This window comes from Geotrypetes seraphini, chromosome 8 (genome assembly GCF_902459505.1).
Source record: "Geotrypetes seraphini chromosome 8, aGeoSer1.1, whole genome shotgun sequence".
NCBI classification, from domain to species: domain Eukaryota; kingdom Metazoa; phylum Chordata; class Amphibia; order Gymnophiona; family Dermophiidae; genus Geotrypetes; species Geotrypetes seraphini.
The window spans coordinates 115,350,865-115,376,403 of NC_047091.1; the positions used below are offsets into that span (position 1 = coordinate 115,350,865).

Here is a 25,539-nt window from a genome sequence, read left to right on the forward strand (position 1 = left end):
TAACCAAGAGGTGCAGTGTGCATTCAACACCACTGGAGACATCTGCCTATAATGGAAGCGGAAATTAACAGCCATCCTAATCCATCTGGATATAGTCACTTTAGATGCCAGTCTCCCCCACATGCTGCATTCATAAAGACAAAGAGGTGATCAGACAGCCGGAACTCATAGGTTACCTCCAGATAACGAAGCAAAATTCTTGAACATCCAGATATTTCAACACTCTAGCTGCCTTTTTCACTCCTGTAGGTGTGAAGGCTGGGAGGCACACCTCTTGGTTTACATGAAAACAGAACACGACCTTTAGTAGGAAGGAAAGAACTGTTCAAATCAAGATGCTAGCCTCTGAGATGCAAAGAAAGGGTTACCTGCAGGACAGAGCCTGCATCTCTGACACTCTTCTTGCTGACATAAGAAAACTGTCTTAACCATCAGATCTATTAGGGATGCCTCTTCCAAAGGTTCATATGGATCCTTCACAAGGGCCCATAGAACCAGATTAAGATTCCAAGATGGAAAGGGCTGGCACACTAGAGGGCAAAGATGTTAGGCTCCCTTCAAAAATCTGGAAACATTTGGATGGGATGCCAACATGCACTTGCTGAACTGAAGCAGAAAAGTGCAGCTTTCTGTATCTTGAGAGCAATTACCACCAGGCCTTTCTTCATACCTTCCTGCAGGAAGTCCAGCAGCACCAAAACCGGTACGGTCACCATGTCAGAGCATTTTCACTCAAACCAATTCCAAAAACACTTCCACGCTTTTGCATAGGCTGCTAACATGGACTGCTTTTTAGACCTCAGGAGCTTGACGATAACTTCAATTGAATAGCCTTTACACCCTAAGGCTTAGCGCTCAAGAGCTATACCATAAGACCTAAGCTCTCTGGCTCTTCCAGGGCGATGGAAGCCTGCAAGAGAAGATTTGGATGACAAGGAAGTCCGAGAGCCTTGTCCTTCTGCAGAAACATTAAGTCTGCATATCACGATCATCTCGGCCAATATGAAGCTATCAGGATTACTCGACCTGGGTGTGTTCTGACGCGTCGAAGCACTCTATCATTGGCCATTTCTTGTACCCTTCCCGAATGACCTCCAGCACACACCGATCTGGAGAGATCCGTGTCCAAATCTGCTACTACTCTGCCACCCTAACCCCCACCCCTCGGCCACTGTCCTGGCATCATTGATGTTTCTTGGAAGTCACAGAGAAATGAGAGCCAGACGTTTAGGGATATCATGTGCTTCCAAACATTTGTCTCTGGCCCTGGAATGTCCTCTGGAGGATGCTCCTGAATACTGGCAAAACTGGGAGCCACGAAAATTCCCCCTTGTGTTCCGGGATCTATCTGGTAAGGATTTCGGCTTACGATCCACCATACTAGCCATGAGATCGTCCAAGCCCTTGCCTTGAAAGAGGAGTTTGCTCAGTGTCACCTTGGAGGCCGCGTCTCCCAACTACTGCTTAATCTAGAGAATTCTATGGGGAGATGGCGTAAGCCAAGACCTTGCTTGGGACCCTGAAGAGATCATACAGAGCATCCGCAATATAATCAACCCCCTCCAAGAGAAACTGGGTTGAGTGGCATGCCCAGGCAATATAAGATGCTGCTGCCGCTTTCAGTCCCAGCACAGCAGCCTCGAATTATCTTTTGACGACAAAGTCTATACTGTGGTCCTGTTTTCTTGAGGACTACTCCCCCTTCACTAGGGAGTGAAGTTCACTTCATAACCTGCGCCACCAGCGAATCCAATTTAGGCGTATCAAACCATTGCTGAAACTCAGTATCCATCGAGCAGAGCTTAACCATGGATTCCACTACCCCTAAGGGCCCTTTAGGAACATCCCAGTGATTTGTTAACGTCCTAGTCAACTCTGGATGTGAGGGAAAACAGGTATTCTGTTCCTTAGTACTGCTCATGAGCAAGTACTGAGATGTGGAGGCTTGAGGCAGCTCCAACTTTAATTCCTGGAGTGCCTCCACAATTAAAACTTGTAAGCCGGAGGGTTTGAACAACCTTCGCATCCTTGGGTCATCTCCAGGATTGATACCTGATCATGGTCACCCATTACCCCCCAAACTGGGACACTGAATCTCCAAGAGCTGAGGCTCCTGAATGAGAAATTAAAGGCATGAACTCTGAACCTTCGTCCTCCGAGTCCACCACAGCTTGGGTCCCCATGACATCTGCATGGCTCCTTGGAATAGATCTTGCACCTTTCGATGAAAACCCTAACACTACATCGGTTAAAGACCCCAAGGAGTTAGGTCGACTTTTGAAACTTAAAAGGCTTCATACATTATATGTATGAATTTGGGAGCAAACCACTACCAATGTTGCCCAGAGGCCTGGCAGGGTCTCCCACACTGGCTTCTAGTGTTTGTCTTCTGACACACAGCTGCGCTTTGCTAGGGATGCCAACTCCACTTTCTCTGGCTCCTGCTGGAATTTCTGGCCCAGAAAACACTCCAGCTGAGCACCTAAGCCACCAAAAGCATAAGAGGACATGAAGCCCGAACCTCCCATCCACCTCACATGCCATGTGGCAAGTGGAACAATGACCCCCTTCAAATCTAGCATGAATCTGAAGTATCTCCATCTGAGAAGTCCATCTATACTGTTTTCTCTCAAAAATAAGGGGTACTGAGGCAGATGGAGGCTTTTAAAACAAAACTGGGAAATCCAAGATGGCTGTCAATTAGCCAGCGGCCTGGAACTGAGCAGGAGGGCAGAAAGATCGCTCCTGCTTCGTGCACTGACTGGCTACCAGGGACCCGAAAGGTATATGGAGGAGATTAGAGGGAGGTGTGGTTGTCAATTTTGGTAGGCACTGGAGGCAAAAAGGATTCCTCCTGTCCCGTCCACCGCAAGGCCTCTGAGGAGTCGGGGGGATTTGGTTTTGGCTGGGACGGGAACCAGGGGGGATCTCTCATGTCCCCGCCCACCTCTGGACACCAGGTCTTGCAGCAGACCCTGTGGAAGCCTGCAATAGGTTCGGGAGTGTCCGAATATAAGCAGGTGATAGCCCGAATATAAGCAGGGACCCCCATTTTTGAGCCCAAAAATCTTGGCTTATATTCAAGTATATATGGTACACAAAGTTCAGGCTGGCTTCAGAAAAGGTTGAAGAACAAGAGATATTATTTCCAATGTTAGATGGATATTGGAGAAGAGCAAAAAATAACCAAAACACCCTATATTTTTGCTTCATCAACTACAGCAAAGCTTTTGACTGTGTTGACCATGATAAACTATGGAGAACTCTAACACAAATGAGAATACCCAAAACACACAACTGAGCTGATAAAGAGCCTCTATGAAAATCAAGAAGTTGCAGCAAGAACTGAATATGTCAACAATGACTGGTTTCCAATAAAACATGGCATCAGACCTTATCTGTTCAACCTTTACAGTAAATCTATCTTCAGGAAAATCAAATTTGGAAGAAAACAGCGCTGGTTTCAAAGATGGTGGCCAAAATATAAACAACATGCTCTATATCACTCGAAGCTCAAATGATAAAGTTACTGTTTTATTTCAGTCACACTGTCAGAAGACAAAGATCATTGGAGAAAGATATCATGTTTGGGAAGGAGTGGCCTAGTAGTTAGAGCTACAGCCTCAGCACCCTGATGTTGTGGGTTCAAATCCCATGCTGCTCCTTGTGACCCTGGGCAAATCACTTAATCCTCCACTGCCCTAGGTACATTAAATAGATTGTGAGCCCATTGGGACAGATAGGGAAAATGCTTGAGTACCTGAGTGTAAACTGCTTAGATAACCTGATAGGCGGTACATAAATACCTAAATAAATAAAAAAAATTAAAGGAACCCAGTGAAGAGGGCAACCTGTAACCAGATGGTTGAAAAAGCTATGGGGATGACAGTGGAGGGTACAGCCGCAACTTGTGACAGGCTGCACAAGTTGCAGCTATACTCTCTCGAGGAACGTAGGGAGAGGGGAGATATGATAGAGACATTTAAGTACATCACTGGCCGCATAGAGGTGGAAGACAACGTTTTCCTTCTAAAAGGACCCTCATCCACAAGGGGACATTCGTTGAAAATCAGGGGGGGGGGGGGAAATTTCATGGGGATACCAGGAAGTACTTCTTCACTGAAAGAGTGGTGGACCATTGGAATGAGCTCCCGGAGCAGGTGATCGTAGCCAGCAGGATACAAGATTTTAAGAATAAATGGGATGCCCACGTCGGATCCCTACGAGGGTAGCATAGAGGAGGGCAGCTTGGGGACGAGTGATAGAGTGTAGATTAGGGGAGGGTTGTTGGAGTGGGCAGACTTGATGGGCTATGACCCTTTTCTGCCGTCATTTTCTATGTTTCTTTGACCTTACGACTAGCACAAAACCAATTTCGTTTTTAGATCTGCAATTGATCAAGTTGCTAAAACTTGAACACAAGTTGATGGCACCTAACAACATGATGGTAGAAAAAGGCCAAGTGGCCCATCCAGTCTGCCCTTCGATAGCATCCACTACCTCCTCCTCTCCCTCTTCCATGCCAAGTTAATAAGAATATAAGAATAGCTATATTGGGCCTGACCAATGATCCATCTAGCCTAGTATCCTGTTTCCACAGTAGCCAATCCCAGCCATTGGAGCAAGAATCTTCAACCATGTGTCCACAGTGACTCTTTCCAGAAGTCAATACTCAAATACCAAGCCTAGCACCAATATATGATCACTGGAGTTTCCCCCTCCCCCCCCCAGTCCTAGTGGGATCATGGAACCAATGCTGCTAGGCTTGGGTACTAAACCACAACTCATATTTGAAAAGAGATCAGTGCTGTCTTACACCAAAAACAAACAGACCCTCACTCCATAACAGGGTTTGTTGTAGCTTAATGCACTGGTAAAATACAGGTGAACACTGTGCTTAGAGCACATATTAAAAAGTGCTGCCTTCTCCTTCCATCAGGTTGCATGCAGTTAACCTAGTACAAAAGATGGAGGGTAATGAAATCATTTTCCTATTTTTAATATATATCCAAATAGAACAGTAATGTTGGCTAGAGGAAACAACTCATCAATGTATCAGAGAAGCCATCATTTCATCAGAACCAAGGTAGCTGCCTTAACAGGTCCAATTTTTAATGTCCACTTTCAATAAAAGGTGCTAAAAATGAGAAAAATCCCACAAAACTCAGTAGCCTATAATAAGGTTAAAATGAAAATGCTGGTGTTAGAAATTAAGCCCAAGCTTTAAATCATACTAAAGCAGTACAGATCTTTGGATCTTTCAATTCATTTAAGGTTAGACTGGCTAAGACAACCCCCTCCTTTCACAGCAAAAAAAAAACAACAAAAAACCAACATATACAGATCTGCATGGCATTGAATCTCTTTAAAAGAAAGGATACTGGATTAAATATTTTATGATCATGTAGCATTTGTAATGGAACAAATGTCATTGGATCCTTCTAGAGAGAATCAGGTTCCTATATCTTGGCTACTAGCAAGAGTACTGGTTCACAACAGACCGACGGAATACCAACAGGACTTCGAATTATCTGTTTTCTGCTTATCTTCACTCCCAAAAAAAAGGTCAAGAAGCCAAAAAGAGGTTACACCAAGTTAAATATTGAGAGTTCTTTCCTCTAATTATGACGGATTCCCTATAACCCATGTGAGCTTTCTGATGCACTTTATTGCACAGAAAAGAACGGGACTGACAGTAGAAACAAGAACAATTTCTTATGAAATCTTGAAATTCAGACTTTTAGGAGCCATCAGATTGAAATGAACACACTTCAAGTCTTCCAGGTTCCTAGATGCAGCAGTCTCCTGACACACAAAGAAAATATGTATACTGGAAAAGTTTCCATGTTTAAGACTGTTCTCTCTCCTCCATTATTTCTTGCAGGGAACATTCTTCTAGTTAGCTTCTGCAAGAAATAAGAGCAAGAAAATCTTGGCCATCAAAAAAAATTGGAAGTGCAACACTGTATCTGGCCACAAAGTTATCACCCTCTCCATTTGGTTCCTTTCCCAATTGGATATCCCCAAGGTCTGGAGGACTATGATATTTTCAAATAGACTCCGAGGCATTCATCTTTGTCAATGTTTACAATGTCTAATAGTGAATTAAAAATAAAAACAAAAGAGAAACCAGACTTTAAATTCAATGTCACAGCATGGTTCATAGACAACCCCAAGAAAGACAAAGGTGCACGCCGACAACTGAGCGCAAGACGGAGGCGCGCGCTGAAGAAAATTACAGTTTTTAGGGGCTCCGACGGGGGGGTTTTGTTGGGGAGCCCCCCCAGTTTACTTAATAGAGATCGCGCCGGCGTTGTGGGGGGTTTGGGAGGTTGTAACCCTCCACATTTTACTGTAAACTTAACTTTTTCCCTAAAAACAGGGAAAAAGTGAAGTTTTCAGTAAAATGTGGGGGGGTTACAACCCCCCACAACCCCCACAATGCAGCACGATCTCTATTATGTAAAGTGGGGGGGTTCCCCCCACACCCCCCGTCAGAGCCGTAAAAACAGTAATTTTCTGCGGCGCACACCTCCGCGCTGCGCTCAATTGTCTGCGCGCGCCTTTGTCCCGGCGCGCTTTTGACCTGACACCTCACAGCATAAATGCTTGCTACAGTGACAGCCACAACCTATTACATGCTTAAGGCTTCCAGTGTCAGCTTTAAGTTTGATTACATGCAATCTAAAATACTGAGAACATGTCCTTTTGCAGAAAAGTAAAATTCAAGATTTCAGAATTCAGTGAAGATTTCAAACTTTTTTTTTATACTAAAAACTCTACCTGGTAAAACAGTAACATATCAAATTCACTTATAATCCTAAACAAACATCTCTACCTGTCATCCTTATGTCAGCAATTCCTTCCATGTGTGCTAAATTGTAGATTAATGCATATTAAATTGATTTTCCACACACTAAATTTAAGGCACATTTTAAAAAATGGTTACAGTATTTGCTAACAAATGGACATCACTAAACTTTAATCAAGTTGAAGGTAATATAGCATCAGTAGTCTTAAGACAACTTCACAACAAACCTAGTAGGGAATAACTATATTTTAGGCCTGATTTATGAAGACTACTTCCATCTGCCCATGTTTTGGGGGGGGGGGTGGGGGGAGAAGCTTGTTTAATCAGGCCCTTCATGGGTACAAAGCTAATAATAAACCTCCCCATCCCAAATGTTCTACTAATTGAAATTTTTAAAAATACAGGTAATGATTAAAAAAATAGCTTTATATTGTACTTTATCTGTAGATATTTTTATAGCTTATTCATCTTTGCATTATTATTTTACTACTGTATTTTACTCTTATCTATATACTCCTTTGCTTACACCCTATGCTGTCTATTAGAGACATATCGAAATCCGCTAGAAGAGAGGGAGAGAAAAATTGCTACGGCTCCAACATGAGCGAGGAAGATATGCTCCTTTAACAAAACATTCTTGTGATATCAATTAAGGAAGAATACTAGGATGCAATTTGTTACCAATTTCCTGATGAAGCTCTTAATAGAGTGAAACAGAGTCACTCTGTCGAACTAGCGAATTAGCAGTGATCAGTAAATAGTGGTTGAGCTCTTCCTACAGCTTCCTACAATAAGTAACTGTCAGCACCAAAGCTACAAAAATACAGTACAAAGTTAAGTACTTTGGGTTTTATTTATATAGTTGTTCTTTATGACACAATATTAACAGAAGCTAGAAGTATTGTTTTGAGTGTATACTGGCAGTCTTGTCACTATAAGTATTAGTATACAGAATATAGAAGAAATTTATAAATATTTGGAAAAAAGGAAAACATACAATAACAAAAAATACAAAAAAAGATCAATGAATAGGCAATTAAGACCAATGATGGTCCATAGTTGGCAGTCTGAGTAAGTTTACTCTAAAGCCCAATCTGCCGTGGACACTTGAGGTCTTTTAGCCTGAAGAAATCATAAACCTGTATATTACATATATATACATCTTGAGGTTTATGGTATAGAATTTCCTTATTCTTCATCGTTTTTCTAGGGATTTTTGTCTATTAGAGCAGTGATTCCCAACCCTGTCCTGGAGGAACACCAGGCCAATCGGGTTTTCAGGCTAGTCCTAATGAATATGCATGAGAGAGATTTGCATATGATGGAAGTGATAGGCATGCAAATTTGCTTCATGCATATTCATTAGGGCTAGCCTGAAAACCCAATTGGCCTGGTGTTCCTCCAGGACAGGGTTGGGAACCACTGTATTAGAGAATGACATGGGGTCAAATTTGTCCCCGTCCCCACAGAAACTCAATTTCCCTGCCCCATTCCTGTAAGCTCTGCCTTAACTGCATGAGCCTTGAACACATGATTTTAAAGTGTTTAAGGCTTGTGCAGATGAGGATGGAGCTTGCAGGAATGGGACAGGAAAAGAACTCGCGGGGAAGGGACAGGAAAATGAGTTCTGACGGGGGAAAAATTTTCCCCGTGTCATTCTCTACTGTCTATTAAAATGTCTCATCACACATTGTGTTGACATTGTAATGTAACATACTGCACCAAACTTTATATTGTAATCTGATTTTTTTTTTTTTTACTGCTGTCTATTATGTTTGATTTAGTCTGGCTGTACACCACCTTGAGTGAACTCCTTCAAAAAGATGGTAAATCCTAATAAAATAAATAATTTTACTAATGCTATTTCACATTTTCTGCAAATCTTACTTTTCAGTAGTAAGTTATGCCTGTCACTTTTGCTTGCTGGTATGATTATATACAGTACATGTTTTCTTTTTTGTAAACCCCCTTGGGCCTCTTATGAACAAATCAGTTCATTCTGAAACGGAACAATGGCCAAAATGACCCCTAATGCAACTTTTTATTACAGTTCAGTGTCACACTCTACTTCCACTAACATTCACTAGACCAATTTAACCATAAAAAGTCAGAGCTGCCAATCAGGAGCCAGATAAAAATTCATTCCTTCTTTTTGCTCATTTTTTTGTTTTATTTCTTTTAAATTTTACTTTGCTCTCTATTTCCTATCTCATATGCCCATTTCAACCTCTCATCTCCTAACCCACCTCTTCAAATCCTTTTACTGGCAGAGAACATCCTGGATGTTAATAAGGTATTATCACAATATACTCACTGGATTTTCTCCCGTCCTAGTTAGACCATGGAGCCAATGCTGCTGGGCCCAAGTACAGAACCACAATGCCTAGGTCTGTCCTGCCTCACCAAGAGAAGCCACTGCATAGAGATCAAATGTAATGTCTTCTCTGAACCTGGAAGCCCTACCCTAAAATCACCACTTTTGTAACTACAGAAAAGACAATGACATAATTTGTCCCCTTTCCCATGGGAAACCATCCCCATGTCATTCTTTAAGGAGAGGGAAGAATCAGAGTATGAATGGGCACAACCACTGACCCTCAAGCCCTGCATTGAAGAATGCTGGTGTAGGACTGAAGTTGAAAATGACATGGGATGGTTTCCCTTGGTTATCCGCGGGGACAGGGACAAACTCTGTCACTGTGACATTCTATGTGGTCTATACTTCAAAGGTCTCAGTAGCTTAGCCAATTAACACAACAACATAACACCTTAATAAGAAATTAAATGTGGGTGGAATTACACACAGTCATTGTTAAATACCTAGGGCTAGATTCACTAATCTCATGTATCCAATCCGATCCGTGGGCGATGCGATCCGATCCGATCCGGTCCATGGCCGGCTGATTCACAATGCAGTCTCATGCAAATCGCAGCAATCGGCGCCAGGCCCCACACCGACCACACAAATTGCCGCAAAGCAATCTTGACGTATGCGCAGACCATCTTCTTTGCCTATAGATGGTCTGCACATGCTCTCCGCACAAGGAAGGAAGGGAAGGGGGTTTAAACAGAACAGATTGGAAGGGGGGACTTGTACAAAGTTTTGTTGATCTCATGCCGAAGTGTGGCACCCTACATTACCCCCTTTCAGAGTTTGCAGGAAACCTCAGGAACAACGCCGTGGTGCAGCCCCACTCTTAAAAGCTCACAAAACAGGGTCTTAATTCTTGGTTTAGGCAAAGACACAGAAATTAGTCCACTATAAGAAAATGTCTGCTGCAGCTGTAAAACTCTCTAAATCTGTGGCAGCTTCATTGTAATTGTGCATGCACCACTATTCACACCCAATGTACAGTTTTCTTGTTATATGTCAGAGCTGTCTTCATATGATCTCCAAGTAAATGTGACCCCCATTAGGCACTGCAAGAGTAATGTATATATTTTTCATAATTATTAGATTTTGAAAACCTAATCACAGTGTAGAATGATTAATACAGAGTTCACAAATGTGGAGTCTGGCAGCCACTGTCTGCCCTCCTCATATCCGGCAATTACATGCCAGCACAAAACTGAAATACTATACATCTGCTATGTCCCTATTTGTTGCCTGTAAGTATAAATCCCACCCTCTCTAAACAATAACTCAATTCCCCACAATCATCATCGCTTAGGCAACCTTTTCTAAGGTTTCTAATATTTGGGCATAGATAGGTGCTTAAAAGAAAGGGTCTAAATCCATGACAGATGCCAGGTCTCAAAAGGTTAAAAAGCAACACTGCACTTTAGAAAACCAGAAAGTCAGCCAACTAGCTAGTTTGCTTTAATTGCTTCCATGAAGTGTGAAAATCTGAGGTTTGCTGGAATTTTTGCAACCTAATTTCTAAAGCTCATTTCCTCCATGGAGCTATCAAGCTTATCACAACATAAAATGGAGAAAAACAAAATGAGAGTTGCTACTTTTTAAACCCACAAGACATCTTTTCATCTTCACTCGGGCAAATATCTGAAATTAAAATCATTCAATACTTGTACACACCATCTGATCTTGTGACCACAGCAAGTAGCAGAAAACAATTCAACCATTATCACCTCTTGCAAGGGCAATATTTACATACCCTATATTTTCATCTGGACAGTAATGTTTCCTTATAGGTTAATTTTGCATAATAAGATTAGTGAGGTATTTTCTGAAACCCATATTTATCTACAGATGCTGTCTAAGATTAGAGCTTAATTCTTTAAAGTTTAGAAGCCGAAACTTGACTCCCTCCTCCTCAAAAAGATACATAAAATAAAATAGCCTGAATATTTTATGATTGCTGCTGATATTCCTGATTCTCTGTATCCCTCTGTCATGAGATTTGGAATAGGAAGGGGCTTGGAACTGTGGTTTGTCTGAGACTGGTGATATAGAGCCATGTTATAGTCACTGGTGCCAGCTAGATGTTTTTCTAATGAAGTAATTTTTAATGCTTTATCCAACAGATGGTCATTGGGCTTTGATATTTTTTTTGTTATATTTAATTATCCCTGTCCATTACTGAATACCACTTTAGTTAGATTTGCAAAAGAAGCAGTTTAAGTTCTTCAAAGTTTCCACACTTTCATATTTTTGCGGGAAATGGTTGGGGCAGGAGAACTGGTAAGAGGGTATGTCGTAGAATGTCATGTGATTAGTCAGTCATGCAAGCCGGCTCACCTTATGTGGAAAAGCAATATAATTTGCTTTTGAGATATTTAAGTGTTTTAAAAAAATAAAATAAGTGTGGAAAACTTTTGAAGATTCCTCATATAACTAATTTGAGTAAGTTTTGTACATCAATCCTAAATGACAATATGAATCTCTGTTCTTGCCATGACACAATGAACTGATCAGGCATAGGACAGAAGTTCCACTAACACATCAGCTTATCTTAAATGTGATCATTAAGAATAACCAGCAATCTACTAAGCCACCCTCTCGTCAATCTCCAAGTGGAAAGATAAAAATGTATCTTGCTTAATTTGAAGCAAAGTAATTTTAGATAACTTTACTATCTTTCCCCTATCTTTCTAAGCTGCAGTAGAGGTTTCTACTGTGGCCCAAAGTGCTAAATGATCTGAAGCTGCTTTGACGCTCATAGGAATTCTATGAGCGTTGGAGCATTTAGTGCTCCGGGTCGCGGTAGAAGTCTCTACCACAGCTTAGTAAAAGCAGGAGTTTATGATAAAGTACTTTTTTCTGGGGGTATTGCTGGAATAAGTCACATAGGATTTTCTTCAGTACCACCACGAAGTAGCAAATGTTTTATATTTCTATAAACTGTGGTTTTAGATTGTATTTTTATGTGGCTTTATGAAGTATGGTTTGATGCATTCTCGCATTTTACAAACAGCTTTGGATTGGGCCGTGCCTTAGTACAGGGATCTCAAAGTTCCTCCTTGAGGGCCGCAATCCAGTCGGGTTTTCAGGATTTCTCCAATGAATATGCATTGAAAGCAGTGCATGCACATAGATCTCATGAATATTCATTGGGGAAATCCTGAAAACCCGACTAGATTGCGGCCCTCAAGGAGGGACTTTGAGACCCCTGCCTCAGTACAATGGCAGACAAAAAACAAAAAACCAACTAAGTAATGCTGCTAACAAAACTAAGTTTTATGTCAAGCTGTGCACCGCTTTGGATGAATCAAAATGTGGTTAATAAACCAAAATAAATACATTTTGAGATTTTGCTGCTAGGATAACCAAAGCAAAAATAGAAGGTAGCATAAGCTCTCTCAGGCTTACAGGATAAAAGAACCAGGATAGCAAAAATTGCGACACTACCAAACCTGTGATTCTGATGTGAGACAGCCTATTACAATTTGCAGTATTTTTCTATAGCCAACTTACCCCTCCCCCCGCCCCCTTTTACAAAGCCATGATAGTGGCTGCTGCTGTGGTAATTGCTCCAACGTCCATAGGGAATTAGTGGACGTCAGAGTTTTAGACGCGCGGCTTTGTTAAAGAAGCCCTTAGTGAATATTAAACATGCGCCACTGTCAGTGGAAAGGAACAAGCCTTTGGTGAATAGCAATGAGAAGTAAAAACCTGCTCAATAAGCACTGAATATGGGATAAGGTGAGCAGGGTATGCCATGCGATAAGGGGTTCTGCCAGGAATTTCTAGATAGGTTGGTGCCAGTGAAGGAAACACAATTAGAAACAGAAGTCTTCACAGCCCCTGTCAAAGTCCTGCCTGCTATCAGCCCGAGTCAAATCTTGGCCTCAAAATAGTCCACAATCTTTCCTGTAGAGCTGAATGGAATGACTGAATCACATAAAGATATTGTGTCTGACTGTCAGAAAGTAGTATTTCCTTGAAACATGACCCCACCAGAACTAAGCGATACAGAGCATCCAGGTAAGCAGCTAAGAGAGAAAGAGAGAATTGGCACTGATTGTGTTGGGGCTTAGAATATACTGTACATCTTGTCTTTGGAGCTGGGACACAAATCAAAATTATTTTATTTTTCTACTTCTGATTTGCACAATTGGTTTATACCAGGGCTACTCAAGAGACCAGTTCTTGAAATCCACAGGCAAGCCAAGTTTTCAAGATATCCACAATGAATATACATGAAAGATTTGGATACCAATGAGGAAATGCATGTAAATCTCTCATATGCATATTCACTGTGGATATCCTAAAAGCCTGGCCTGCCTGTGGACTCCAAGGACTGGAACTGACTAGCCCTTGTTTATGCCTTTGCAATTTCACATACTATTTTAATGCACTATTTGTGAGTTCACCTGTCAAGAGTCTTAAAAAATTTCAACAGGTACAAAAACAGATGTTCATCTCTTATCTAAGTTTACTTATGTCTTGTCATATTACTCCTATTCTTTTATCTTTGCATTGGCTCTCTGTTGAGAAATGCTGTACCTTTAAATTGCAGGATTTAGCTTTTAAGGTTTTCTAAGGGACAGCACCTAAATATCTGTGGAAGAAATTGGCAGTTTATATACCTAACCAACCCCTAATTTCACAAAATGAGAGACATTTTTCTGTCCTCCCAACTTTTTTGGCTCGAATGTGCCCATAGAAGGGCATATTCTTGCTCTTTAGCTTTCTTATGTAATAGTATTCCCACATCCATTAGACTGACTGACTTATTTATTTCATTTTCTATCCCGTCCTCCCCAAACAGCTCAGGACGGGTTACAGAATAACATAAATAATATACAATTAAATGATCGGAATTTTGTAGAAGTATCACAATTTTATTTAGTTCTTATGCAGAGATTGTTCTTTTTTTTTTCAATTCACAAGAGTTCTGTAATGTTTTTGCTTATTGGATTTGCTTTTATGGATTGGGATTGATAACATTATATACAAGGGGCTGCTGAAAAGTTCTCAACCCAACCAAGAAGAGCCATGAAACTTACAAGTTATTTCACACTTTTCTTAACACTTTTTGGTTCAATGATGTGAAATTAAACAAAATTGTCAAGGAAAGTGTGGAATAACTCTTCTTGTTGAGCTAAGAACTTTTCAGCGGCCCCTCATATGATGTTACCTTTTTTGTTAGTTGTCTATTTCATTGTATTTTTGTTATGTAAAACTTTTGTAACCTGTTCTAGGCTAAATACATGCATAAATACATTAAATAAAGATTGATGTGTTCAGTGTCACCTGGAAATGCAAGGAGCAGTCTGCAAATAGTCCAGTACTGAAATCCTTAATCTAAATAAAAGGAAATTGATGGGTGCAATACAGAAACATCCCACACACACAATCTGCCGCAAGCAGATCATAAACGGGAGTAGCAACAAGTGAACAAGTAGAATACCACAGGCAGCCCATGAGAAATAAAATCAGAGAAACTTAAATATTTTGTTATTACTAGCTTTGCATTTGGATTATGTCAGAAACTAAAATATTTCGGGCTCCTTTTACAAAGCCGTGCTAGGACCTTAACGCGCGGAATAGCGTGCGTTAAATTGTCCCGCTCGCTAGCCGCTATCGCCTCCTTTTGAGCAGGAGGTAGATTTTCGGCTAGCGCATGCTAATCCGTTAAAAACGCTAGCACACCTTTGTAAAAGAAGCCCTTTGTATTACTAGTTTTGCATTTGGATTATGTTAATCCCTTTTTCAACAGTAGCTCATATGAGTACAGTCAAGTACATTAGGTATTTTCTTGTCCCAGCCCAGGAAGGCTTACAATCTGTTTCAATCACAAGGAGCAGCAGTGGGATTTGAACTGGGCTTTCCTAATTGGCAGCTTGATGCTCTAACTACTAGACTTCCTTCAAAACAATACTCATCTTTACAGATTTAAAACCTGGATACCCTGCCTTAAAGTGTCAATGTGGTTTGTTCCAATCAAAGAGATCTCTGTTCCTGCCTTGCCACTACTCTCCTCCAAACCTTTCTATACCACTACTGCCTTCACAAAAAATGTGGCTAAAGACCACAAGAAGAACCTCTACTTTCAGGTGCAGGGATCAATTGAGAGGAATGGGGAACAGGGAAGGACACTGGGGCACCACTGGCATTCCATCCCACTCAGTGCACCATAGCCAGCACTGTACTCAAACTAAACTGGATTAGTTACTGGTAAAATTGGAATTCAAAGCCATTATTCAGTTCCTTGCTTTGTGCATTAAATAACAAGTTAATGCACAATCTTCCCAAGCATATGCTGGAAGCAGCAGATACCAAAATAGCGCTTTCATACATTTTGGTGTTCTAATCTAGAGGGCTTTTCCTTTTTCCCGTTAACAAAGGAGTACAATCCCGTATCTTATTCAGACAAGAAGTTTATGTAAGTGACTTATCTTGCGTTCACGGAAACCCCTCATTACAGGTTAAAAAACCAATTTCGCTTAGTCTAGAATGGGGTGAAGAGGGATTTCCTTCCAAATCTATAAACTGAGCGGTCCAAAGACTCCAGGAAACGGAAAGAGAAGTTTTATTTGGGGAAGTTGCACTCTATGCCCCTGTTAATATCTAACAGCCAGGAGGATCTCGATGTTTAGGAAAACATAACTGTAGTTCTCCCTCCACGTCCTCCTCTCTCCAAGATCCCCGAGGTTGCAACGGGATAGATATTTGAACTCAATTCTTCTCTCCCTTCTCATAATAACAACATTTATACCCAGAAACTCGCCCCTACAGTAAGGCAAACGAGGTGTTTTTCCTTCCCTCTAGGAAGGGTTGCAGCGGTGGACTCGCTCTCTAGAGCCTCCGCGGGTTTCCGCGAGAGGAAGGCCATCGGTACCGGGACCGCGCTCACCTCGTCCTCCTTATGGTTCCTAATACCGCGCACCAGGTCCTGCAGATTCTTATCGAACATCCGGTCAATGCTACCCTTCACCATCTTCAGCGCCATAGCGGCGACTGGGCTTGGGCAAGAGCACAAGTCAAGCCCAGTCCCTTCCCTTCCGCCGCACTCCCGTCACACGGCAGACAGCAAACGGAAACAAAATGGCTGCCGGTCAGCTGACGCCGCGCACCCGGCCACGCTGAGCCCGCCCCCTTCCGGTCTCGATTGACAGCCGGGAGGAAGAAGGCGGAGTCTTCGGAGGAGCCCTCTTCCGGTCTTGCGTGAAAGCTGGGGGCGTGGTCAGTCAAAGACCCTCTCCCTAACTTCTGTAATGTAGGTGACTTAAACAGACGTAAAAACACGTGCTAGACGGATCTGGTTGACCATGCTATTCTGATTGACTGTTTGGAGTCAATTGGTCTTTCAGGTAACAGTGTTAGAATGGTTTCGGGGGTTTCTTGAGTAAACGGTCATATCAAGTCTATAATGACAATAATAAATCCTGTAGTTGGGTAAACTCTTGCGGAGTCCCGCAGGGCTCTCCTCTATCCCCTACATTGTTCAACATCTACCTGGCCTCGCTGGGGAATTTACTACATAGCTTAAAAGTTAAATTTTATATCTATGCTGATGATATCACCATGGTTATTCCCCTTACTACTCTGACCTCCGAGACAAAGATTCATCTATCATTCATTCTAAAGCAAATCGAACGCTGGATGGCCGAATTCAAATTGAAGCTCAACACAGATAAAACTAAATTTTTCCTGGCATATCCTAACGACAAAATCAAAGACTCATCGATCTCCTTGAATGGTCAGGTCTTCCCTGTTGACCACTCCATAAAAATTATAGGAATGCCACCTTACCCTAAATGCTCACACAGATTTATTAGTTAAAAAATGCTTCTCATTACTATGGAAACTTAGAACCATCAGAAAATATTTTGATGCAGCATCTATCCGTTCAATCTTCCATCTTAAGCATGCTCGATTATTGCAACATCATTTACTTGGGATCCTTCAAAAAAACCATTCTAAGACTCAGAGTCATTCAAAATTTGGCAGTTTGACTGTTTTTTGGGCTGAAGAAATGGGAACACATAAGCCCCTATTATCAAAAACTCCATTGGCTGCCCCTGGAGGCGTGAATTCTGTTTAAGTTCTCCTGTCTGTGTTATAAATCAATATTTGGTCTGGCCCCCACTTATCTAGTTTCCCAATTTAACCTGGCAAGTTCTATTAGGCCCACACAAAGAATACATCTATTACCTATCTGACAATAAAGACTTGCCCCTACAAAAGATTCCTGGACAGAATCATTGCCTTCCAGGCAGGCAAATGGAACGATTGGCTGAGTAACGTTATGACACTCTCTTCAACCTACTTCAGTTTCAGAAAATTTGTCAAAACAAGTTTGTTCAATCGATTTGTAAACTAAGAATTTTTATAGCTCTGCTATTCTAACCAGTAACCTTAAGAACTATATAGCTTTCCACTTCTTTCATTATGTAAGATTGTATTGATGACTCTGAATTGTGACCTCTTCACTGATTGTCCAACGCTTCTTGTTGTAAACCGCCTCGAACTTCATGGCTTTGGCAGTATATAAGAATAAAATTATTATTATTATTATTATTATTATCCAAGGTTCGATAGATGGGATAGGGGTGGGCCATGGTACGACCAAGCTGTCCCCACACAGCATCAGCAGCCTAGACGGCTGATAAGAGATAGGAACTGCCTGGGCTTTGTTTATTGATTTGGCCCTCTTGCTCCCAAAGTTTGAGATTCTACATTACTGTCAACATGGTTTTAGATCAGCATAGGGTACAGAAGCTTTACTTTTAGAGATGGTCACAGAAATTAAAGTATCATTGAGCAGGAGCAAGCAGATCATCCTTCTCCAATTTGACATTCCCAGCTTTCAGTACAGTATACCATGGACTTCTACTGTACAGACCGAGGGAAGGTTTTAACGTGCTTTTATGATATTTTAAGTAAAAGGATTTATAGAGTCAAGAAAATAAAGGAATTATCTTCTGATTGGCAAGCTAGATGTGGAGTTTTGCAGGGTTCACCACTCTTTCCTTTATTTAATGTTTACCTGAGTAAACTAGGGATTGCATTAATGGGTTTGGGAGTCTGTCTTCTCATATGCCAGTGATATATTTTTTTAAGATACTTTGAGACATCGGAAAGATGGGTTAGTTAGAACAGATCAGTGGGCATATGATAACAGATTCAAGTTGAACATATTGAAGACCAAAGTGCTATGGTTTTGTGTTTATGGAAAGAGATTTGATAATAGCTCAGTTCTGGGACCTCTTTTCCCTTTCTACACTTCTTTCCTTGATGCTCTAATCTCCTCCCACAGCTTCCAGTATCACCTCTATGCCAACAACTCGCAATCTACCTCTCTATGCCTGAAATTTCTACAAGAATCCAGGCCCGAATCTTAGCCTACCTATCTGACATTGCTACCTGGATGTCTCGCCCCCATCTAAAATTAAACACGGCCAAGACTGAACTCCTCATCTTTCCTCCTAAACTCTCCTCCCCCCTTCTTCCGTTCTCTGTTTCAGTGGATAATGCTCTCATCTTCCCTGACTTGTTGGCTCGCAACCTCGGGGTCATCTTTGACTTGTCTCTTTCCTTCTCTCTGCATATCCAACAACCAGCCAGATCCTGTAGTTTCTTTCCCTACAACACAGTTCTTCAACCGCCAGTCTGCGGACCGGTGCCGGTCCGCAAAAAAATCTTGCCGGTCCGCGAAGGATTCGGTCCCCGCCGCAACGAAAGGCCGGCGTCAGCTGACTTGCAACTTCCTGTTGCAGTCGCTGTGCCGGGACTCCTGCCTTCCACCTCGTTTGCCTCCTGCCTTGTCTTCGCACCTCCAGACCAGCAGCGGCAGCTCTGTGTATTTTTAACTTCGGCGCAGAGCTGCCCCTAAGCAGTAGTTTAGCACGGTTTCATGAGGCAGCCTCGGGGCCTTTGCTAGGCCGGCCCACATCGCATCATCAAAGCAGGCCTAGCAAAGGCCCCGAGGCTGCCTCATGAAACCGCGCTAAACTACTGCTTATGGGCAGCTCTGTGCCGAAGTTAAAAGTACACAGAGCTGCCGCTGTTGGTCTGGACTCTTGGGCCGCTGAAGGAGGGCAAAGAGCAGCTGTCCTGGAGGTTTCCCTTCCTCTCGCCTTTGCAGGTCCCTTTTTTTTTTCCTTCAAACGGCAACGGGCCCCAGCATCGACATCAATCAAGTAAGTTCCACTGTTCCTTGCAAGCGGTTCTGCTTGGCCAAAGGTTCCCCTCTGACATGAGCCACCCTCAGGGGAAAGAAAGTGACCCGCAAAGGTGAGGGGAAGGGGGGCAGATGATGGAAGTTGGGGGGGAGAGAGAGAGAGAAGGGACAGATGATGGAATGGAGGAGATGAGAGAGAGAAGGGGACAGATGATGGAAGTGAGAAGAAGGGAGAGAGAGCAGAAGGCAGATGGATGTCAGTTGAGAGGGGAGAGCAGATGCTGAATGGAAGTGGGGAAAGAACACATACTGGATGGAAGGAGGAGATAAATAAAGGGGGAAGAAAATAGTAAGATAATGGAGGGGTGAGGGAAAAGGGTGACAAGCTGTGGGTAGACACAGTGAAAAGAGGGAAACGTGACTAAATAGTAAGAAAGAATTTAATTTAGATGGAGGCAGAAAATAGAGAAGGAAGACCAGCGAAGAAAAGGGAAGAGAGAGCAGAGAATGATATCAGATCTGAGTGGAGGAAATGAGAAGAGAGATGCTAAAAACCACAGGGGGGAGGGAAGGACAGAGATGCCAGACCATGAGGGGAACAGAAGGAAGATGATAGATGCCAGACCAAATTGTGGGGGGGGGGGGCAGGAGGAGAGATGGCAGGGAAAGACAGACAGTGAATGGAAGGGGCAGATGCTGGACTGAAGAGACAGAGAAGGTTATCATGCCGCTGTACTGGGCCATGGTATGCCCTCACCTGGAGTACTGCGTCCAGCACTGGTCACCGTACATGAAGAAGGACACGGTACTACTCGATAGGGTCCAGAGAAGAGCGACTAAAATGGTTAAGGGGCTGGAGGAGTTGCCGTACAGCGAAAGATTAGAGAAACTGGGCCTCTTCTCCCTTGAGCAGAGGAGATTGAGAGGGGACATGATAGAAACATTCAAGGTACTGAAGGGAATAGACTTAGTAGCTAAGGACAGGTTGTTCACCCTCTGCAAGGCAGGGAAAACGAGAGGGCACTCTCTAAAGTTGAAAGGGGATAGATTCCGTACAAACGTAAGGAAGTTCTGTGGTAGAAAGCTGGAACGCTCTTCCAGAGGCTGTTATAGGGGAAAACACCCTCCAAGGATTCAAGACAAAGTTAGACAAGTTCCTGCTGAACAAGAACGTGCGCTGGTAGGGCTAATCTCAGTTAGGGTGCTGGTCTTAGACCAGAGGGCCGCCGCGTGAGCGGACTGCTGGTCATGATGGACCTCTGGTCTGACCCAGCAGTGGCAATTCTTATGTTCTTAGGGCAGACACTGGCTGGAAGAGAGTGAAAAGGCAATGAAAGGGCCAATATTCCGACTGGCAGAGGGTCACAAGCGGAGTTCCGCAGGGGTCGGTGCTGGGACCACTGCTGTTCAATATATTTATCAATGACTTGGAAACGGGGACGAGGTGTGAAGTTATAAAATTTGCTGATGACATCAAACTCTGCAGCAGAGTTAGGAACACAAAGGCGTGCGAAGACCTGCAAAGGGACCTAAGTAAACTGGAAGAGTGGGCAAATAAATGGCAAATGTGCTTTAACATAGAAAAATGTAAGGTCATGCATATAGGGAAAAGGAACCCGAGGTACAGCTACAAAATGGGGGGAACATTGCTGGGGGAGAGTAATCTTGAAAAAGACTTGGGTGTGCTAGTGGATACAACCATGAAATCATCAGCGCAATGTGCAGCGGCCTCGAAGAAAGCTAACAGAATGCTGGGCATAATTAAGAAGGGAATTACAACCAGGATGAAGGAAGTCATCATGCCACTGTATCGTGCAATGGTGCGCCCGCATCTAGAGTACTGCGTCCAATATTGGTCGCCATACCTCAAGAAAGACATGGCGATACTTGAGAAGGTCCAGAGAAGAGCTACGAAAATGATAAATGGTATGGAGGACTGTTCATACGCTGACAGGCTGGACAAGCTGGGGCTCTTCTCCCTGGAAAAGAGGAGGCTTAGGGGGGACATGATTGAAACTTTCAAGATCATGAAGGGCATGGAGAAGGTAGACAAGGATAGATTCTTCAAACTACAGGGAACCACAGGCACAAGAGGGCACTCAGAGAAACTGGAAGGGGAGAAGTTTAGAACAAATGCCAGGAGGTTCTTCTTCACTCAGAGGGTTGTGGACACATGGAACGCGCTCCTGGAGGAAGTGGTCAGGCAGAGTACGCTACGGGGATTCAAAGAGGGATTGGCTGGATTCCTGAAGGATAGGGGGATTGAGGGATACAGATAAGGGTAGATAAGAGTATGGAAAGAGTATAGATGAAAACAAGGGGGCTATAGGGCTAAATCAAGATAACATGACAGGTCATGGACCTGATGGGCCGCCGCGGGTGCGGACTGCTGGGCGCGATGGACCTCTGGTCTGACCCAGCGGAGGCAAATTCTTATGTTCTTATGTTCTTAAAGCAGAAACCAGAGACGACAAAAGGTAGAAAAAAATAATTTTATTTCTATCTTGTGATTCAAATATATCAGATTTGAAATATGTATCTTGCTAGACATAACTGGGGAGTGCAAAGCCCAGGCAGTGCTTCTTTAGCTTCCAGCTAGCTTAGGGCTCTCTCTGACCAGGGGGCAGTTGCCCTAGTTCCACTCCCCTAACACCATTCCTATCATGTGTGACTGTGGTATTCTGTTACATGATATTTGTGTAGCATTCTGTAATAATTTGGCTTATTCAGTTTTCTTGATAGTAGAGGGGATATATGTGAAGGGGAGGGGAGAGAGGGGTTTTGTTGATCTTTGCCCTGTATTATTTGTATATATAAAATGACAATTGTATAGAATATTGTTTCTTTTTATACTTTAATAAAAATGTTCAATATAAAATCATAACTATTTGAGGCTTGTGCGGATGAGATCAGATGGTTTGTGGGACCGAGCTCGCGGGGACGGGGCGGCGATGGTTTTTTAAAAAAAATTTCAGTCTTAGTAGTTTGCCAGTCCACGAAATAATTATTTTATTTCCGCCGGTCCATAGGTGTAAAAAGGTTGAAGAACACTGCCCTACAACATTGCTAAAATCAGGCCTTTCCTCTCTGAACATGCTGCCAAGACACTCATCCATGCTCTTGTCACCTCTCGCCTAGACTACTGAAACTTGCTTCTCACAGGTATTCCACTAATTCATCTCTCGCCCCTTCAATCTGTGCAGAATTCTGCATGTCTAATATTCCACCAGTGTCATTATTGCTTCACTGGCTCCCTATCTGTTTCTGCATACAGTTCAAACTCCTCTTAGTGATTTACAAATGTATTCACTCTGCAGCTCCTCAGTATTTCTCCTCTCTTCTCTCTCCCTACAATCTGCCCTGAGAACTCTGTTCGTTGGGCAAGTCTCTCTTGGCAGTACCATTCTCTTCTACAGCCAGCTCTCACCTCCATCCTTTCTACCTTGCTGCACCATATGTCTGGAACAACCTGCCTGACTCAGTGCATCAGACTTCAACTCTGGTGGTATTCTAAACCAGGCTAAAAGCCCACTTTTTTGAAGCCACATTTAGGTCCTAGCCAACTTGAAAAGCACCCATTTCTGCTGCTCATTCCCTCCCTAGTCTCCCACCCTATCTGCCTCATCATACCCCTTCTAGTTCCCTACTTGAGCAGCATATATAGATTCACCCTTTTGTCTTGTGTGTCTCTCACAATTGGATTGTAAGCTCTATCAGGCAGGGACTATCTATTGCATGTTTAATGTACAGTGCTGCATGCATCTGATAGTGCTATAGAAATAAGTTGTTATCAAAGTTCTTGGAGTAATTTTAGACTCAAAAGCAGTAATTAAGAATATTTTTCTTCTGCTTGAGACAGTTAAGAACTATACACTCTGTTTTGATTCCCATAGTTTTTGCAGTATAGCTCAAGCTATACTGCCTCCTTACCTAGATTACTGCAATTCACTATATTGAGAGATTACTATCAAGTTACTAACCCTCTCCTTTACAAAGCTGGGCTAGTGTTTTTGGCGCCGGCCATGGCGGTAACAGCTCAGATGCTCATTGGAATTCTATAAGCGTCGGAGCTGTTACCATTGCGGCCGGCTCTAAGAACGCTAGCGCAGCTTGTTAAAGTAAGGGGTAAATGGGTTACCATGTTTACAAAACAGTGACAAGATTAATTTTTGGCTAGGAAGAACTGAGAGCACCTCACCTTTGCTGGCCAAGTTATAGTACATTGGCTTCAGGTAAACTCTAAAATAAAATTTAAGCTGGCCTGCCAATTTTTAAATCAATATATAGTAATAATTCCAGTTGCTTAATACAGCTTTTTAATTTTCCATCAGATTTTTGTACGGCTCGAAGAGAGCGATGTTTAAAATTAAATTATCCATCACCAAAATTAGTTTGCATTAAATCATACTTGGAAACATCTTTTCTATATCAAAGAGTACAAGTATGGAATTATCTACCTTATTTATCAAATAAGTTCGGCTGTTTTCCAGATGTTTACCAGTAATTCTACAAACTGTAGGATTTCTTACACTTAGGGCTCCTTTTACGAAGCCGCATTAGTGGTTTAATGCGCATAATAGCGCGCGCTAATTTGCCAGCCGCGCTAGCCACTACTGCCTCCTCTTGAGCAGGTGGTAGATTTTCAGCTAGCGCAGGGGTTAGCGCATGCTAAAAATGAGCGTGCGTTAAAGCCGCTAACGCGGCTTCGTAAAAGGAGCCCTTAGAATCTATGCGGAAATGTAGCAAAATATAAGAAATATATATTGTATAGTATATGTTACACTGAATGTTTTTAAATCTTTAAACAAAATGCAATATTAGACAAAGGGAACCTGAGTAAACACATAAAATCTCTGGGTAGTGCAGGACATCTCTCTACCCTCCACATTGTTTTTAGAAATTAAAGATGTTTATAGAAATTAAAGATGTTCTTTTAATTATGGTAACACTTTGTATTTAAACATAACCTAAACCAATGTTGGTGTTATGTGCACTTTGTATGTTATCAATAAGGATGGGAGTTGCTGTATAGATTAAAAAATTGTAGGAAACTTGATTTAAGTGGAGTATGAAAAGGTGCAGGGCCATATATAGGCTCAATAAAAAGTTTGTAGCAGCCACTGAAGCTCTGAATTATACTGGCCTCTAGTGGAGAGGAGTATGAACAATCTAGTTCATGCTATATTGGAACTGTAGGCATAATTCTAAATCAGTGTCTCAAACTTTTTTTTAGCTCTGGCACTCTAAACGGAGCAAATGTTTTTTGCGGCAAATTATAATTGAAATTATAAAATTGCAAAACCAACAAAAAATCAATGCGATGAATGTGCTTGATTTTGAGTGCAAATTAACTCCAAATGCATCTCAATAGTTGACAAGCAAACATGAATTTCATCATCCACCATCTGCAGTCATTTTCTTTTTTTTTCGATTTAATTTCTGTCAGAGCTGTAAATCCAAGTTCACAAAGATAAGAAGATCCAAACGGTAACAAAGTCTTGATTGCTTTGTTACTGAAGTTAGGATAACTATTGTATAAAAAATAAAATAAAATTATTTGCCTTTAGTTTTCAAGGATCAATCATGTCAAAAAATTATGCTTGTCTGGGCTCATAACACTGACAGACACTTATGTTCGTGATGTACATGTCATCTATTCTAGTATACACAGATGCAGACACATTTACGCTCATAGAGGGTGGATGTACAACACTTACGCCAAGCAACTTTACAAAAGGCAATTTCTGCTCTGACCGTACTGTTGAATGTATAGAAATGGCTCATAAAATAATACTCTCACATGGTCTTTAGCTAGAAAATAATTTAACAAGATCCATGGCTTCTTCTTTCTCTCCTGTCCTGTGGTAACACTGATTTGCACACTGGAGAGAGTAGATGAGGAATGGGATTTGACCTGGAGAAGATATTCCAACACTGGTTACAAAAATCACTACAAATGTCAATAGACACCACCCTGCTTCACCAAATCCTGAAAGCTTGTTAGAGGAAATGCAGTCTTTGATTGCTGGAGAATTCAAATGGGGAAAAATATCAGCCTGAGATCACATACAGCAACATTCTCTGTAAGAATTTAGGGCCTATGGCTTTACACCAGCATAAGAACATAAGAATTTGCCACTGCTGGATCAAACCAGTGGTCCATTGTGTCCAGCAGTCTGCTCCCGCGGTGGCCTCCAG

General features: G+C 42.2%; 1 protein-coding gene across 2 annotated transcripts in view; it reads right to left on the bottom strand.

Moving 5' to 3' along the window:
- Window positions 1-16,280, bottom strand: part of AP3D1 (adaptor related protein complex 3 subunit delta 1) — a 136,953-nt gene extending 120,673 nt beyond the window's left edge. Inside the window, exon 1 of one of the 2 annotated variants that reach the window (XM_033954609.1) lies at window positions 16,072-16,280. In XM_033954609.1, the coding sequence (XP_033810500.1) occupies window positions 16,072-16,167 (96 nt within the window). In that variant the 5' untranslated portion in view covers window positions 16,168-16,280. The remainder of the gene's footprint in view (window positions 1-16,071) is intronic. The other variant, XM_033954610.1, reaches the window with a different exon arrangement.
- Between the last annotated feature and the right edge of the window lie 9,259 nt (window positions 16,281-25,539).